Source organism: Myxine glutinosa, chromosome 6, assembly GCF_964187855.1.
Source record: "Myxine glutinosa chromosome 6, kmMyxGlut1.1, whole genome shotgun sequence".
NCBI classification, from domain to species: Eukaryota; Metazoa; Chordata; class Myxini; order Myxiniformes; family Myxinidae; genus Myxine; species Myxine glutinosa.
This window is the reverse complement of record NC_136266.1, coordinates 148,164,692-148,179,347: the sequence shown is the minus strand read 5'-3', so window position 1 is coordinate 148,179,347 and position 14,656 is coordinate 148,164,692. Positions and strand designations below refer to the sequence as shown.

The 14,656-nt window shown below is 48.1% G+C and overlaps 1 protein-coding gene across 12 annotated transcripts in view; it reads left to right on the top strand.

Moving 5' to 3' along the window:
* The first annotated feature begins 1,633 nt into the window (after window positions 1–1,633).
* The window catches only part of LOC144892670 (uncharacterized), a 55,534-nt gene continuing 42,511 nt past the window's right edge, over window positions 1,634–14,656 (top strand). For 3 of the 12 annotated variants that reach the window (XM_078780669.1, XM_078780672.1, XM_078780665.1), the window contains exons 1-2: window positions 1,668–1,771; window positions 8,470–8,498. In XM_078780669.1, the coding sequence (XP_078636795.1) occupies window positions 8,471–8,498 (28 nt within the window). In that variant the 5' untranslated portion in view covers window positions 1,668–1,771; window position 8,470. Of the gene's footprint in view, window positions 1,772–2,490; window positions 2,676–8,469; window positions 8,499–14,656 lie in introns of all 12 variants that reach the window. The other 9 variants (XM_078780673.1, XM_078780666.1, XR_013623885.1 and 6 more) reach the window with 8 other exon arrangements.

Below are 14,656 nucleotides of genomic sequence, written 5' to 3'. Positions count from 1 at the left end.
ATTGGTGTGGTTTCACCATTGATCTGTGACATACAGAATAACACATCTTTGTGCCGTGATTCCTCTCGGGGCTCGGAGGTATACCGTGACCGGGGTTTGGGGAGGAGCATGTAACACAAGGTCAAGCAACGTTGTCGTGACCTGGTGTGGTGGCCCGGCATTGACCATGTCATTGAGACATTGGCAAAGGATTGTACGGCTTGTTTGATCAGTGGACGAGCTGGACAGCCCGTATCGTCTCCATTGCAGCCAGTTCCCTGGCCGTCTCCCCCCTGGGAACACTGACAACTAGACATTTGTGGAGAAATTTGGGTTGTCCCTCACCATCAACGCTATCTGGTGGTCGCATACCATTTACATTCCAAGTGGCTTGAGGTTGTTCCGGTGGGATCAGTTACCTCCCAGAACATTATCCACATCCTGGACACACTGATAACTCATTGGGGGGTGCCACAGGTCATTGCCACGGATAATGGCGCACAGTTCATTACCTCCGCCACCAAAGGTGGATGGAGGTTATGTTTTCACCACTGTCTGCCTGTCTATTTGTCCGTTTGTTTGTGAACAAGATATATCTCAAAAAGTTGTGGACGGATTTGGACGAAATTTGGCAGAGATGTCACGTGTGTGACACGGACGAAATGATTAGATTTTGGTTAAGATCCGCATTCGGATCCGGCTACTAGAAATTTTAAGTGATTCTTCACCATTGGGAGATATAGGGCCAAAACGATACATATCAGGATATCTGAAAACGTTGTGGACAGATTTGGTCGAAACTTGGTTGAGAGGTTGGGTGTGTGACAAGGAAGAATCAATACATTTTGATGAAGATCTGAATATGGATTCGGATATGAGAATTATTTAATTTTTTAAGTGATTCTTCACCATTGAGTGATCGGGTTGAAACCAACATAGAGCAGGTTATCTCAAAAAGTTGTTGATGGATTTGGACGAAACTTGGTTGAGAGGTTGGGTGTGTGACAAGGAATAATTGATTCAATTTTGGTGAAGATCCGGCTCCGGATCAAGCTGGTAGAATTTTTTAAATGATTCTTCACCATTGGGAGATGGGGCCAAAACGACACAAAGTAGGACATCTCAAAGTTGTGGACGGATGATTATAATTAAATATGATTCTGTACCGTATTGTGATTTGTCTGGTCGACTCGAGGATACAATTACAAAAGGTAAACTGTTCACCTGGCGGAGGTATGCTCGCCACTGAGTACTGTTCAAGTTTCAGCTGAGTTTACCACGTATCTTTGCGTCAATGGAATGAAACGTATCCGCAAAATTAAATTATCAAAATGAAATGAAAGATGGAAACACGCACACGGAAAGTGGCGGCCCCTGTGACCCAGCCTTTGATGACACCGAGCCAGCTGGGAGTTGGTACGTGCCCCACCAATACAGGTGATACGGCTGATATAGAAGGAGGGCTTGAACCTGTGGGGGCACTGCAGCGGCCTCAAAGAACCCCCCAGCACCCCAGCCGTTTTCAAGATTTTGTGACGTCATTCCACACCTGAACTTGGTGGGAGAGGGGAGAAAATGTTGTGTTCATTTTTCCGTGCTTGATAATTTCCGAGTTTGTGGTTGTTGTTGGTGATTTGCCGGATGTTTAGGGATTGCTGGGAAGGGATGATGATGGAGGCGGAACTCACGCAAGGGGATTGTGGGAGAGATGAGAGGGACGCCATCTTGACGGTGTCGGAGATATGCTGATGGGTCCGTGAGTGCCTGGTGAGGTGAGTGCCCGATCATACAGGTACAGATGCCAACGTTCCCCCTCCCTCTCGCTGCTCAAGTTGAGCTGTGTTTCGCTTTTCATCACCGACAGTTTGGTTGAATCATCATCCGCGGCGCAGAAGTTCTGATTTAAAAACCCGCATCGTCCGCCGAACTCACGGGTTATTTAATCAACTGATGAACCTTTTTTTGTCATTCATTGCACAATATATTAATTATCATGTGCATTTGCGAAACAATATCGATAAGTATGTATTAACATTCGCCATTGCACAATTTTAATGTGATTATCATTATTGTTGTATTTGTAAACATTAAACATTTTACTAATATCAACTTCACTCCTTAATTTTACAAAAGTCCCGTGTCGTTAAATATCAGGAAAAACGTTTTTTTTTAATTGAGTAATCACGTGACAATGCTTTCTCTCCTCGAGATGGAGCATTCTCTTTTCGCTGTGTCCATCACCACTCACAAGGTGATGTGTTTTGTCCGCAAAGTGAGACCCTCCCTCGGTCTCATCGCGAAACATGATGGACCATGATCGGTCTCGCGTTGTCTCTCATATCTCATGATCTCGGGTTGTGTTGATTGCATGACGTCATTGAATTTGGGGGGTCCTGGGCACGTGTCCATGTGCACTTTCGTTAATCCACCATTGCAGACAAAGCAGCGCACGTGGTTTCACTCCTCACCCGGAAGCTGTCTCTGCTTCTTCTCCTTTATCTTCTCTTTTAGTTTCAAACTGCAATGCGGCGACGGCACACAAATTGCTGATGTGAATAACAATCTTCCTACAAAGGGGAAGAAAAACTATGTACGTAAACAGGAAGTAATCAATAACGAAGAAGAACTTCTGGGTGGTCTTTGCAAACCTCGGACTGCAACTGGCGAAGGTTCATGTGAGTGGGGTCGGGTCTGAGGTGAGGAGGTTTGTTCGGAGATTCGCATTTTATTATAAAAACAAAGAAATATCTGTAAAACGTACATTTAAATATCATATAATTTGCATACATACATATACACACATACGTATATATATATATATCTGTGCAGCGTCTGTCCTGTCCTGTCCTGGCCTGTGTTGTGTTGTCTTGTCACTGAACTGGTATACACATATCTCTCCCGTCGGTATGTCCTAAGGGTATTTTTTTTCAAAAATCTTCCAATTTTTTTTATTTTTATTTTGGAATTTTTTTGGCAAAGATTTTTTTTTCAACTTCAATTGTTTATAAAATGTGATATCACGTATATTACAAATACATTTGTGCAAAATAATTGTTTGAATTATGATTAGTTTTAAACCATGACAAAACGGCAACTTGGGTGCAGTCATTTGTCTATATATCTACACATCTGGGCAGTGTCTGTGTTGGCACTTAACGACTCCCTCAAACTTTTGTTTCCGTGGTTGTGAAGTGTTTTTAATAACGTTGTGGTGGTTTTGAATCACGTGGTGGTGAGGTATTTTGAATTATGTGGTGGTGAGGTGTTTTTAATTATGTGGTGGTGAGGTGTTTTTAAATCACATGGTGGTGAGGTGTTTTTAAATCACATGGTGGTGAGGTGTTTTGAATTATGTGGTGGTGAGGTGTTTTTAATTATGTGGTGGTGAGGTGTTTTTAAATCACATGGTGGTGAGGTGTTTTTAAATCACATGGTGTTGAGGTGTTTTTAAATCACATGGTGGTGAGGTGTTTTTAAATCACATGGTGTTGAGGTGTTTTTAAATCACATGGTGGTGAGGTGTTTTTAATTATGTGGTGGTGAGGTGTTTTTAAATCACATGGTGGTGAGGTGTTTTTAAATCACATGGTGGTGAGGTGTTTTTAAATCACATGGTGGTGAGGTGTTTTTAAATCACATGGTGGTGAGGTGTTTTTAAATGATGTGTTGAGGTGTTTTTAAATCACATGGTGGTGAGGTGTTTTTAAATCACATGGTGGTGAGGTGTTTTTAAATCACATGGTGGTGAGGTGTTTTTAAATCACATGGTGGTGAGGTGTTTTTAATTATGTGGTGGTGAGGTGTTTTTAAATCACATGGTGGTGAGGTGTTTTTAAATCACATGGTGTTGAGGTGTTTTTAAATCACATGGTGGTGAGGTGTTTTTAAATCATATGGTGGTGAGGTGTTTTTAAATCACATGGTGGTGAGGTGTTTTTAAATGATGTGTTGAGGTGTTTTTAAATCGCATGGTGGTGAGGTGTTTTTAATTATGTGGTGATGTGTTTTTAATTATGTGATGTGTTTTGAATTAGTTGGTGAGGAGGTGTTTTGAATTACGTGGTGGTGAGGTATTTATAATTACATGGTGGTGAGGTGTTTTTAATTATGTGGGGGTAAGGTGTTTTTAATTATATGGTGGTGAGGTGTTTTGAATTAGTTGGTGATGAGGTGTTTTGAATTATGTGGTGGTGAGGTGTTTTGAATTACTTGGTGGTGAGGTGTTTATAATTATGTGGGGGTAAGGTGTTTTTAATTATGTGGTGGTGAGGTGTTTTGAATTACTTGGTGGTGAGGTGTTTTTAAATGACGTGGTGGTGAGGTGTTTTTATTACGTGTTTTATGGCTGTGGGGTGTTTTTATTACGTGTTTTATGGCTGAGGTGTTTTTATTACGTGTTTTATGGCTGTGAGGTGTTTTTAATTTTGTGGTGGTGAGGTGTTTTATGGCTGAGAGGTGTTTTTATTACGTGTTTTATTGCTGTGAGGTGTTTTTATTGCGTGTTTTATGGCTGTGAGGTGTTTTTATTACGTGTTTTATGGCTGTGAGGTGTTTTTATTGCGTGTTTTATGGCTGTGAGGTGTTTTTATTACGTGTTTTATTGCTGTGAGGTGTTTTTATTCCGTGTTTTATGGCTGCGAGGTGTTTTTATTACGTCTTTTATGACTGTGAGGTGTTTTTAATTTCGTAGTGGTGAGGTATTTTTATTACGTGTTTCATGGCTGTGAGGGGTTTTTAATTTTGTGGTGGTGAGGTGTTTTTAATTTTGTGGTGGTGAGGTGTTTTTATTGTGTGTTTTATGGCTGTGAGGTGTTTTTAATTTTGTGGTAGTGAGGTGTTTTAAATTACTTGGTGGTGAGGTGTTTTGAATTACGTGGTGGTGAGGTGTTTTTAATTACGTGGTGGTGAGGTGTAATCGTCCCAAACTTCCAGTCTGCACCGACCCCTCCGCGATGTGTGTGCTGAGGGGTTCTTTCTTGAAGAAAAAAACATTCAACCTAAATTGCCTATAAAAATGAAATATCACAAACACAACAAATACATTTGTGCAAAGTAAGTGTTTGTATTATGATTGGTGTAAATCATGACAACACAGCAACTCAGGTACAGTCATTAGCCTCAGCTAAAACATACATACATACATACATACATACATACATACAAACATACATACATACATACATACATACATATTTATACACATACATATATACGCATACATATGCATAAACATACAAATACATATGCATAAACATACAAATACATATGCATAAACATACAAATACATATGCATAAACATACACACATATACACCGTCTCTCCCGCGCCAGTCGATGTCCATCTGCCGCCCCAGGCTGTTTATCTCTGCCGCGCCTGTCTGTCTCTGTCTATGCCGCGCCGGTCTGTGCTGTCTCTGTCCATGCCGCGCCGGTCTGTGTCTGTATCTGCCGCGCCGGTCTGTGTCTGTGTCTGTCTCTGCCGCGCCAGTCTGTGTCTGTCTCTGCCGCGCCGGTCTGTGTCTGTCTCTGCCGCGCCGCGCCGGTCTGTCTGTCTCTGCCGCGCCGGTCTGTGTCTGTATCTGCCGCGCCGGTCTGTGTCTGTGTCTGTCTCTGCCGCGCCGGTCTGTGTCTGTCTCTGCCACGTCGGTCTGTGTTTGACACTGCCGCTCCGGTCTGTGTCTGTGTCTGTCTCTGCCGTGCCGGTCTGTGTCTGCCTCGGTCTTTGCCGTGCTGGTCTGTGTCTGTCTCTGTCTCTGCCGTAACGGTCTGAGTCTGACTCTGCAGTGCCGGTCTGTGTCTGACTCTGCCACTCTGGTTTGTGTCTGTCTCTGCCGCGCTGGTCTGGGTCTATATCTGTCTCTGCCGCACCGGTCTGTGTCTGTGTCTGTGTCTGTCTCTGCCGCACCGGTCTGTCTCTGTGTCTGTCTCTGCCGCACCGGTCTGTGTCTGTGTTTGTCTCTACCGCGTTGGTTTGTGTCTGTCTCTGCCACGCCGGTCTGTGTCTGTCTCTGCCGCGCCGGTCTGTGTCTGTCTCTGCCGCGCCGGTCTGTGTCTGTCTCTGCCGCGCCGGTCTGTGTCTGTCTCTGCCGCGCCGGTCTGTGTCTGTCTCTGCCGCGCCGGTCTGTGTCTGTCTCTGCCGCGCCGGTCTGTGTCTGTCTCTGCCGCGCCGGTCTGTGTCTGTCTCTGCCGCGCCGGTCTGTGTCTGTCTCTGCCGCGCCGGTCTGTGTCTGTCTCTGCCGCGCCGGTCTGTGTCTGTCTCTGCCGCGCCGGTCTGTTTCTGTCTCTGCCGCGCCGGTCTGTTTCTGTCTCTGCCGCGCCGGTCTGTGTCTGTCTCTGCCGCGCCGGTCTGTGTCTGTCCCTGCCGTGCCGGTCTGTGTCTGTCTCTGCCGTGCCGGTCTGTGTCTGTCTCTCCTGCGCCGGTCTGTGTCTGTCTATGCCGCGCCGGTCTGTGTCTGTCTATGCCGCGCCGGTCTGTGTCTGTCTCTGCCGCGCCGGTCTGTGTCTGTCTCTGCCGCGCCGGTCTGTGTCTGTCTCTGCCGCGCCGGTCTGTGTCTGTCTCTGCCGCGCCGGTCTGTGTCTGTCTCTGCCGCGCCGGTCTGTGTCTGTCTCTGCCGCGCCGGTCTGTGTCTGTCTCTTCCGTGCCGGTCTATGTCTGTCTCTCCTGCGCCGGTCTGTGTCTGTCTATGCCGCGCCGGTCTGTGTCTGTCTCTGCCGCGCCGGTCTGTGTCTGTCTCTGCCGCGCCGGTCTGTGTCTGTCTCTGCCGCGCCGGTCTGTGTCTGTCTCTGCCGCGCCGGTCTGTGTCTGTCTCTGCCGCGCCGGTCTGTTTCTGTCTCTGCCGCGCCGGTCTGTGTCTGTCCCTGCCGCGCCGGTCTGTGTCTGTCTCTGCCGCGCCGGGCTGTGTCTGTCTCTGCCGCGCCGGTCTGTGTCTGTCTCTGCCGCGCCGGTCTGTGTCTGTCTCTGCCGCGCCGGTCTGTGTCTGTCTCTGCCGCGCCGGTCTGTGTCTGTCTCTGCCGCGCCGGTCTGTGTCTGTCTCTGCCGCGCCGGTCTGTGTCTGTCTCTGCCGCGCCGGTCTGTGTCTGTCTCTGCCGCGCCGGTCTGTGTCTGTCTCTGCCGCGCCGGTCTGTGTCTGTCTCTGCCGCGCCGGTCTGTGTCTGTCTCTGCCGCGCCGGTCTGTGTCTGTCTCTGCCGCGCCGGTCTGTGTCTGTCTCTGCCGCGCCGGTCTGTGTCTGTCTCTGCCGCGCCGGTCTGTGTCTGTCTCTGCCGCGCCGGTCTGTGTCTGTCTCTGCCGCGCCGGTCTGTGTCTGTCTCTGCCGTGCCGGTCTGTGTCTGTCTCTGCCGTGCCGGTCTGTGTCTGTCTTTGCCACTCTGGTTTGTGTCTGTCTCTGACGCGCTGGTCTGGATCTGTGTCTGTCTCTGCCGCACCGGTCTGTGTCTGTGTCTGTGTCTGTCTCTGCCACGCCGGTCTGTGTCTGTCTCTGCCGCGCCGGTCTGTGTCTGTCTCTGCCACGCCGGTCTGCGTCTGTCTCTGCCGCGCCGGTCTGCGTCTGTCTCTGCCGCGCCGGTCTGCGTCTGTCTCTGCCGCGCCGGTCTGCGTCTGTCTCTGCCGCGCCGGTCTGCGTCTGTCTCTGCCGCGCCGGTCTGCGTCTGTCTCTGCCGCGCCGGTCTGTGTCTGTCTTTGCCGCGCCAGTCTGTGTCTGTGTCTGTGTCTGTCTCTGCCGTGCCGATCTGTGTCTGTGTCTGTCTCTGCCGCGCCGGTCTGTGTCTGTCTCTGCCGCGCCGGTCTGTGTCTGTCTCTGCCGCGCCGGTCTGTGTCTGTCTCTGCCGCGCCGGTCTGTGTCTGTCTCTGCCGCGCCGGTCTGTGTCTGTCTCTGCCGCGCCGGTCTGTGTCTGTCTCTGCCACGCCGGTCTGTGTCTGTGTCTGTCTTTGCCGCGCCGGTCTGTGTCTGTGTCTGTATCTGCCGTGCCGGTCTGTGTCTGTGTCTGTCTCTGCCGCGCCGATCTGTGTCTGTGTCTATCTCTGCCGCGCCGGTCTGTGTCTGTGTCTGTATCTGCCGTGCCGGTCTGTGTCTGTGTCTGTCTCTGCCGCGCCGATCTGTGTCTGTGTCTATCTCTGCCGCGCCGGTCTGTATCTGTATCTGTCTCTGCCGCGCCGGTCTGTGTCTGTGTCTGTCTCTGCCGCGCCGAACTGTGTCTGTCTCTGCCGCGCCTGTCTGTGTCTGTCTCTGCCGCGCCGGTCTGTGTCTGTGTCTGTGTCTGTGTCTGTCTCTGCCGTGCCGGTCTGTGTCTGTGTCTGTCTCTGCCGTGCCGGTTTGTGTCTGTTTGCACAGACTGTCGGTCTAAATGTGCTGATCAAGCTGGTTACGTTTACCGTTTAGCTATGTACGTGCTCAAATTGGATAAGATGATAACTCACAACACATTCCAAACTTAGTAAAGAAAATAACATGTGTAACTTTTCTGTGATTAACATAAGCATTGTATCCCTGGCAGGATGGATGATGGATTCAGACCCGCGTCGGGTACGTGACTTTTTAAAAACAACATTGCATGTCAACAAATATCTTGATCTTCTGCCAGTTTTTTTTTCATATTCTTATAACTTGTGTCATCTCTTTTGATGCAGTTTTGTGTTGTCTAATATGAATGGATTTTGATGTATGGTACAAGGTCAATTTTTCGCTCACCTGGAACATATTTCCTGGTAGCTTATGGGATGGCGCGTCATCAATCCGCCCTCAAACACTTGCAACTTCTTCTCTGAAACTGCTGGTGGGATTATGACCAAACTTGGCGAAATTTATATTTTGTGTGTTGGAACTCAAGTTTGTTCACGGCATAAAAAAATCGAGATCTTGGGGGGCGGAGGGGGAGGGAGGGAGGGTCCACCGGGGGTGAAATTGGGTCCAGGTTTGCACACCCTCCCGGCCCCCCAAAGTAGAACTGCATACACCATTTTGATGACACTTGACCACAGCTTTCATCACCCATGATGTACCAAAGTTTGTACACGGCATTAAAAAGATTGAGGTCAGCAGGGGAGTGGTGGGGGGGAGAGGGGAGGGCGGATTTCATTAAAGTTATGATCTCCTAAAATGGTTGCTTGCTCCCCTATCTGAAACACGTTCAACTGCTCCATGTTTACCGGTGCATATAAGTTATCTGCATGCAGGAAGTAGTTTGTTACCTCTCTTTATCCATTCAATGCTTATCTTGTTATCCCACACTTTTTGAAAAATATGAAGACACTTCATCATAGTCACATTGTAATCAGCTCCGTCCGTCTGTGTCATGCTGTCTCCTCCTGAACGGTTGTGTAAAAATTCACAAACTTAGTTGTTAGGATCACCACATGGCAATAAGGTGCAAGAGCAGAATAATTTTGACCCTGCCCCCTGGGTACATTCCCAAAAATGGAATACCAACAGGTAGAATACCAAAAAATGGAATGAGAGGCACATTTTTGTACATTTTTTTTTAATGTAACTGTTGTGGCCGTCGCCGATAAAGACCGGTCTCGGACGGATTGCCGATTGAGCTTTACGCTCCGAGGCATTCAGTGAAAATATAGCGGAGAATACGCGCGTGGGGGAGAGGGAAGAGCTTACCTTCCCGGGTCCCACCGGACGTCCTCGAACCTGCAATAATTCAACCGACACGGATTGAAAATGCTCAAAAATACCGGCTTTATTACCCTGCGCTCACGAAGCGAAAGGCAGGGTTTTTTTTTTGTTTGTTTTTGTATACAAGATCGAGGCTCGTGAAAGAGCAAACATTAATCACACAAAAAGACAAACCGACACACAAAACACAAAAAACAAGGGGAGCGGCAGACAAGATGGGGAGAGAGGGGGGAGGACACAAAAGAGAGGGGGAAGAAGGGGAAGGACACAAACACAACATTTGAGAGCAGGGACATCGGGAGGACTTGGGGGGAGGTGGGAGAGGATTAAAACATATGAACACTGCAAGGACTCTGGGGTGAATTACCGGGGGTAGAAAAGATCAAGGTTTTCGATGGGGGAAGATAAGAGATGGTGGTGAACAGCTGTTTTAAAGACCTGGAGGGAGGAGTGGGATTGAAGGGAGTGGGGGAGTTTGTTCCAGAGGCGGGAGAAAAGGGGAATGAAAGAGTGAAGGTGAGCAGAGAGCCTAGACTTTGGCAGTTTAACCATAAGAGGGTTGCAGGCAGATCTTGTGCGACCTGAAGGAATATTGGGGGGACAGAGCACAGAGAGAGCTGGGGGAGCAAGGCCGGAGAGGAGTCGGTAGAAGACAGAAAGACCACCAACCTGCCTGCGGTGAGTGAGTGAAAGGCCCTCGGCGTTGACTACATTGCAGGAGATTCCAATGATTCTGAAAGCTTTGGCCTCAACAGCGTGAAGCCGAGCAAGGTGTGAGGCAGGAGCACCAGCCCAGAGGGGGGAACAGTATTCCATTGAGCTGCGGATGAAAGCCTTGTATGGAATGAGGAGCTCAGGTGTGCCAAGGAAGGACTTCGCACGACGGAGGATGCCCAGTCGGCGACTGGCTTTGGAGGCCAGCTTGGAAATGTGGTTTTCCCAAGAAAGATCATGGCAGATAGTGAGACCCAAAAGCTTGAGCGACAGAACTTCTTGGAGAGGATTGTTGAGAAAGTAGATGGGAGGGTTGTCCAGTCGGTCCTTTCGGAGAGACATTGTTAGAGTGTGAGATTTGTCAGGATTGAAAGACATGTTCCACTTGTTTGACCAGTCTGTGATTTTGTCCAGGTTTGCAGAGAGTGAGGAGGCTGCAGACTGCCGATCTGAGGGATGAGGAATGGAGCGACAGAGAGTAGAGTCGTCAGCAAAGAGATAGAGAGGATTTTCAAGAGAGTCAGAGAGATCATTGATGAAGACCAGAAAAAGCACAGGGCCCAGAACACTACCTTGGGGAACTCCAGCCTGAACAGGAAGAGGAGATGAGAGAAACCCATTCAGGGCCACACGTTGACTACGACCAGAGAGGAAGTCCGCCAGCCATGCGTGGAGATTTCCATGGATACCAAAGGAGGAGAGTTTGGAGAGCAGAGCAGGGTGCCAGACCGTATCGAAGGCACGTGAAATGTCAAGGGAGACAGCTCTAATTTCCTGTTTGGCGTTGAGGACCGCCATCCATTGTTGAGAAAGCAGAAGCAGCATGTCCAGAGTAGAGTGACCAGGTCTGAAACCAAATTGATGATCAGAGATCAAGCCATTGGAGAAGAGGAAAGATTTAATATCTGAAGCAATTATGGATTCCATGACTTTGCTGATAATTGGGAGAAGGCTGATTGGTCTGTAGTTGCTGGGATCTGTTTTTGCACCTTTTTTGTGCAAAGCGGTGATGTTGGCTGATTTCCAAGCAGATGGCAGATGACCTTGAGCAAAAGAGAGGGTGAAGAGAACAGAAAGAGGGAGTGAAAGAGCAGAAGAACATGATTTTAGGACCCGTGGGCTGATGCCGTCAGGACCAGTTGCAGAATCAGAGTCGAGGGTTGACAGAAACTTTTCCACCTTGTCAGGAGGAAAGGACACAGTCCAGGAGCAGCTGGGTACGACTGGGTACGGTGGGTACAGAGAGGGATGGGTTTGGGACACAAGATTTAGAGGCAAACACAGAGTTGAGGCATTCAGCTTTTTCACGTGCGGAGTCAGCTGTTAAGCCGTTTGAGGTGAGGGAGGGGATGGAGGGGGAACAAACACCAGAAACAGATTTGACCAGACGCCACCAGGATTTGGAAGAGGGAGACAGATAAGAGAGTTCGGTCTTGAGAATGGTGAGATATTGTTTCCTGGCTCTCCTGAGGGTGGACACACACTTGTTTCGGGCTTTGTGAAAGGAAATGAGATTTCCTTCCGTTGGATTTGCTTTCCAGGAGACGAAAGCAAGTTGTTTCAGGGCAACAGCCTCACCACAAGATTCCGTGTACCATGGACGGGAGGAAGGGTATGACAACTGAAGACGAGATGGTATAAATCTGTGCATGAGAGAGAGCAATTTACTTTGAAAGAATTCCCAGGATGAGTTGATGTCAGAGGCGGTAGAGATGGGAGACCAGTCCAGATGATTGATGGCTGCTTGAAGACCGTGCCAGTTGGCCTGAGTGAAATGCCAGACTCGTCGACGCTGAGGAGGCTCTCTGAGAATGGTCAGAGAGATGTCCACTTTGACAAGCACATGATCAGATGAGCCGATTGGAGCAGAAGAAGAGCAGCAGACATTTTCAGGGAAGTTTGTCATAACCAAATCCAGAAGAGAAGATGCTCCGTTGACTGAGATCCGGGTCGGGAAATTGACAGATTGTGTCAGTCCCAGTGAGTCGCAGAAGTCCTTTGCTGAAGAGCCATGGCTGGTGAGAGAGGTACCCACACCCAGCCAACTGGCATGGTGACAATTGAAATCACCACATATGAGGAAGAGAGAGTTGGGATGGGTAGATAGAAGTTGGTCCATATTATCAGACAGTGAGATGTAGATGGAGTCATCGCTGATTGGTGGACGGTACAACACACATATGAACAAAAGGTGGGAGCGAAGAGGAAGCCGTAGCCAAAGGTATTCCTGGGGGTGAGGTGGAGAGAGGGCAGTGGAGGGCGAGTGAGGAAGAGAGTTTTTTATAAAGATAGCAACCCCACCTCCAGGACGAGGCTCAGGTCTATCATACCGGAGGAGGGAGTAACCTGGGAGAGATACCAAGGCATCAGAGACATCATGAAGGAGGAAAGTTTCTGTTTAGCAGATCACATCTGGTTTGTCAGAAGCAACCTGTATGGAGAGGTCAGTCAAGTTTGAGCGAAGGCCCCGGATGTTTGAGGTCCATACCGTTAATGAAGCGGAAGGGGGAGCATCGGGTCCAGAACGGGGGGGGGGAGGGGTAGGGTAAGATGTGGAAGAGGAGGAAGAGGTAGGGAGAGCTGTTGAAGGTGTGTCAGAGATTTCAGAATAGCTTGGAGAAAGGGAAGAATGGGGCAGACAAAAGGTTTGATGGAGATTGGGTGAGGCACAGTGAGGTGTTATTTGAGGAGGGGGAAGAGCAAGGCAGGAGGTTTGGGGAGATGAAAGTGAAAGTTGGAAGGAGGAAGAAGCAGGGAGGATGCTTTGAGGAGGAGGGGTGAGAGGGGAGTCTAGGAGGGGACGAGCGAGGGAGAGTCTCGGAGGGGAGGGGTGTGGGGGGAGTTTAGGAGGGAGGGGAGGGAAGGGGCAAGGGGGGAGATTTGAAAGGGATGGGTGATGGGGAGGATTTGGAGGGGAGGGGTGAGATTGGATTTTGAAAAGTGTACGATTCATGGGAAACGAACATTTTTTGCAAAATGAGTTTGAGACCTTCGAGTCAAAAATACGTTTGAGGACACTGGAGGAGGGATGGAGTTTTGGATAGTTTATGGAATGTAGAAAGGAGGAACTGTAAGAGATGATATTATATATATTTTTTGGAATGAATAGATTTGGTGAGCAAGACGAAAGCATCCTTTTGTAGGAAAAGAAGAAAAGGGTGTTATAATATATGAGAGAAAATAGTTGTTCAGGGGAGAGATTATACATTTCTAACCGCGCGAACGAAGAACGAACGAACAAAAAGAACAACAAATAAACGAATAAGACCTGGGAAGGAAATATTTTTTTGGGTTTTTTTTTTGTTGTTGTTCTGAGTACAGATATTAAACAAGGAGGTACGGGGTGAACGACTGGTACGAAACAGAGAACGAAAATAATTTCAGCGCATTCGATGAATCGCTGAGAGAAAAACAAACCACAAGGTCTGAGACGGTACGGTAGTCTAAGCCTACGAGTACTAGGCCGCAGAATACTCGATACCATTAACCGACGATTGTGTATACATGAACGAAAAATTAGCACCGAAAATTTTCCAAAAGATACGCTGTAGGTACATACACCGAAAGATAGATACAGTCTCGACAAAAACACAATTGAGAAATATCACTTAGCTTCGAAAGCGTGAGCGCATGGAGCAGCTTCGAAAAGACGTGACCTCGCCGTGATCTCGCGAGATCTCGCGATCAAGAGAGGGTTAAGAGAGGGTCTCACCGCAAGAGAGGGTTAAGCATTCGGGTCCGCATTTTTACGTGTCTGCATTTTAAAGATTCATTTTCTCGGCAACCGTTGGTCCGATTGACATGAAATTTCCCCTCCTCACGGAAATATTCTACTCCTGTAGAATATTTTAGTGAATATTATGACGTCACAGGTCACGTGGCATGGGCTCCATCTTAGAAAACCCCAAAATAATTGCACCTCTATATCTCAAAAACCGCTGCACAGAAATAATTGAGACAGGTCTCATTGCAAAGAACTCTCCATGCGGAATAACATTTGTGAATGATGACGTCATTCGACAAGTAAAAAAACATTATCCGATCAGGATGAAATTTCTTGAGCATATTCTCGGTATAAATTGATGCAGAAATAAAATTATAATGACGCCGTAGGTCACGTTGTTCGGACGCCATATTGTTTTGAGTGAACAGCCTAAGAAACCACTAAAATCCAATTTTCTCAAACGACTAAACAGATCGAGGCCAAACTTTGCAGCCAGAATCGCATACCCATGACAAACAAAAAAGTCGAGCATGACGTCATGCATCACATGCTTTCGGAGCGATGACGTTTTTAAGCATAAACTTTAAAAACCTAGCTCCTCCCTCATTTTTGATCCTCT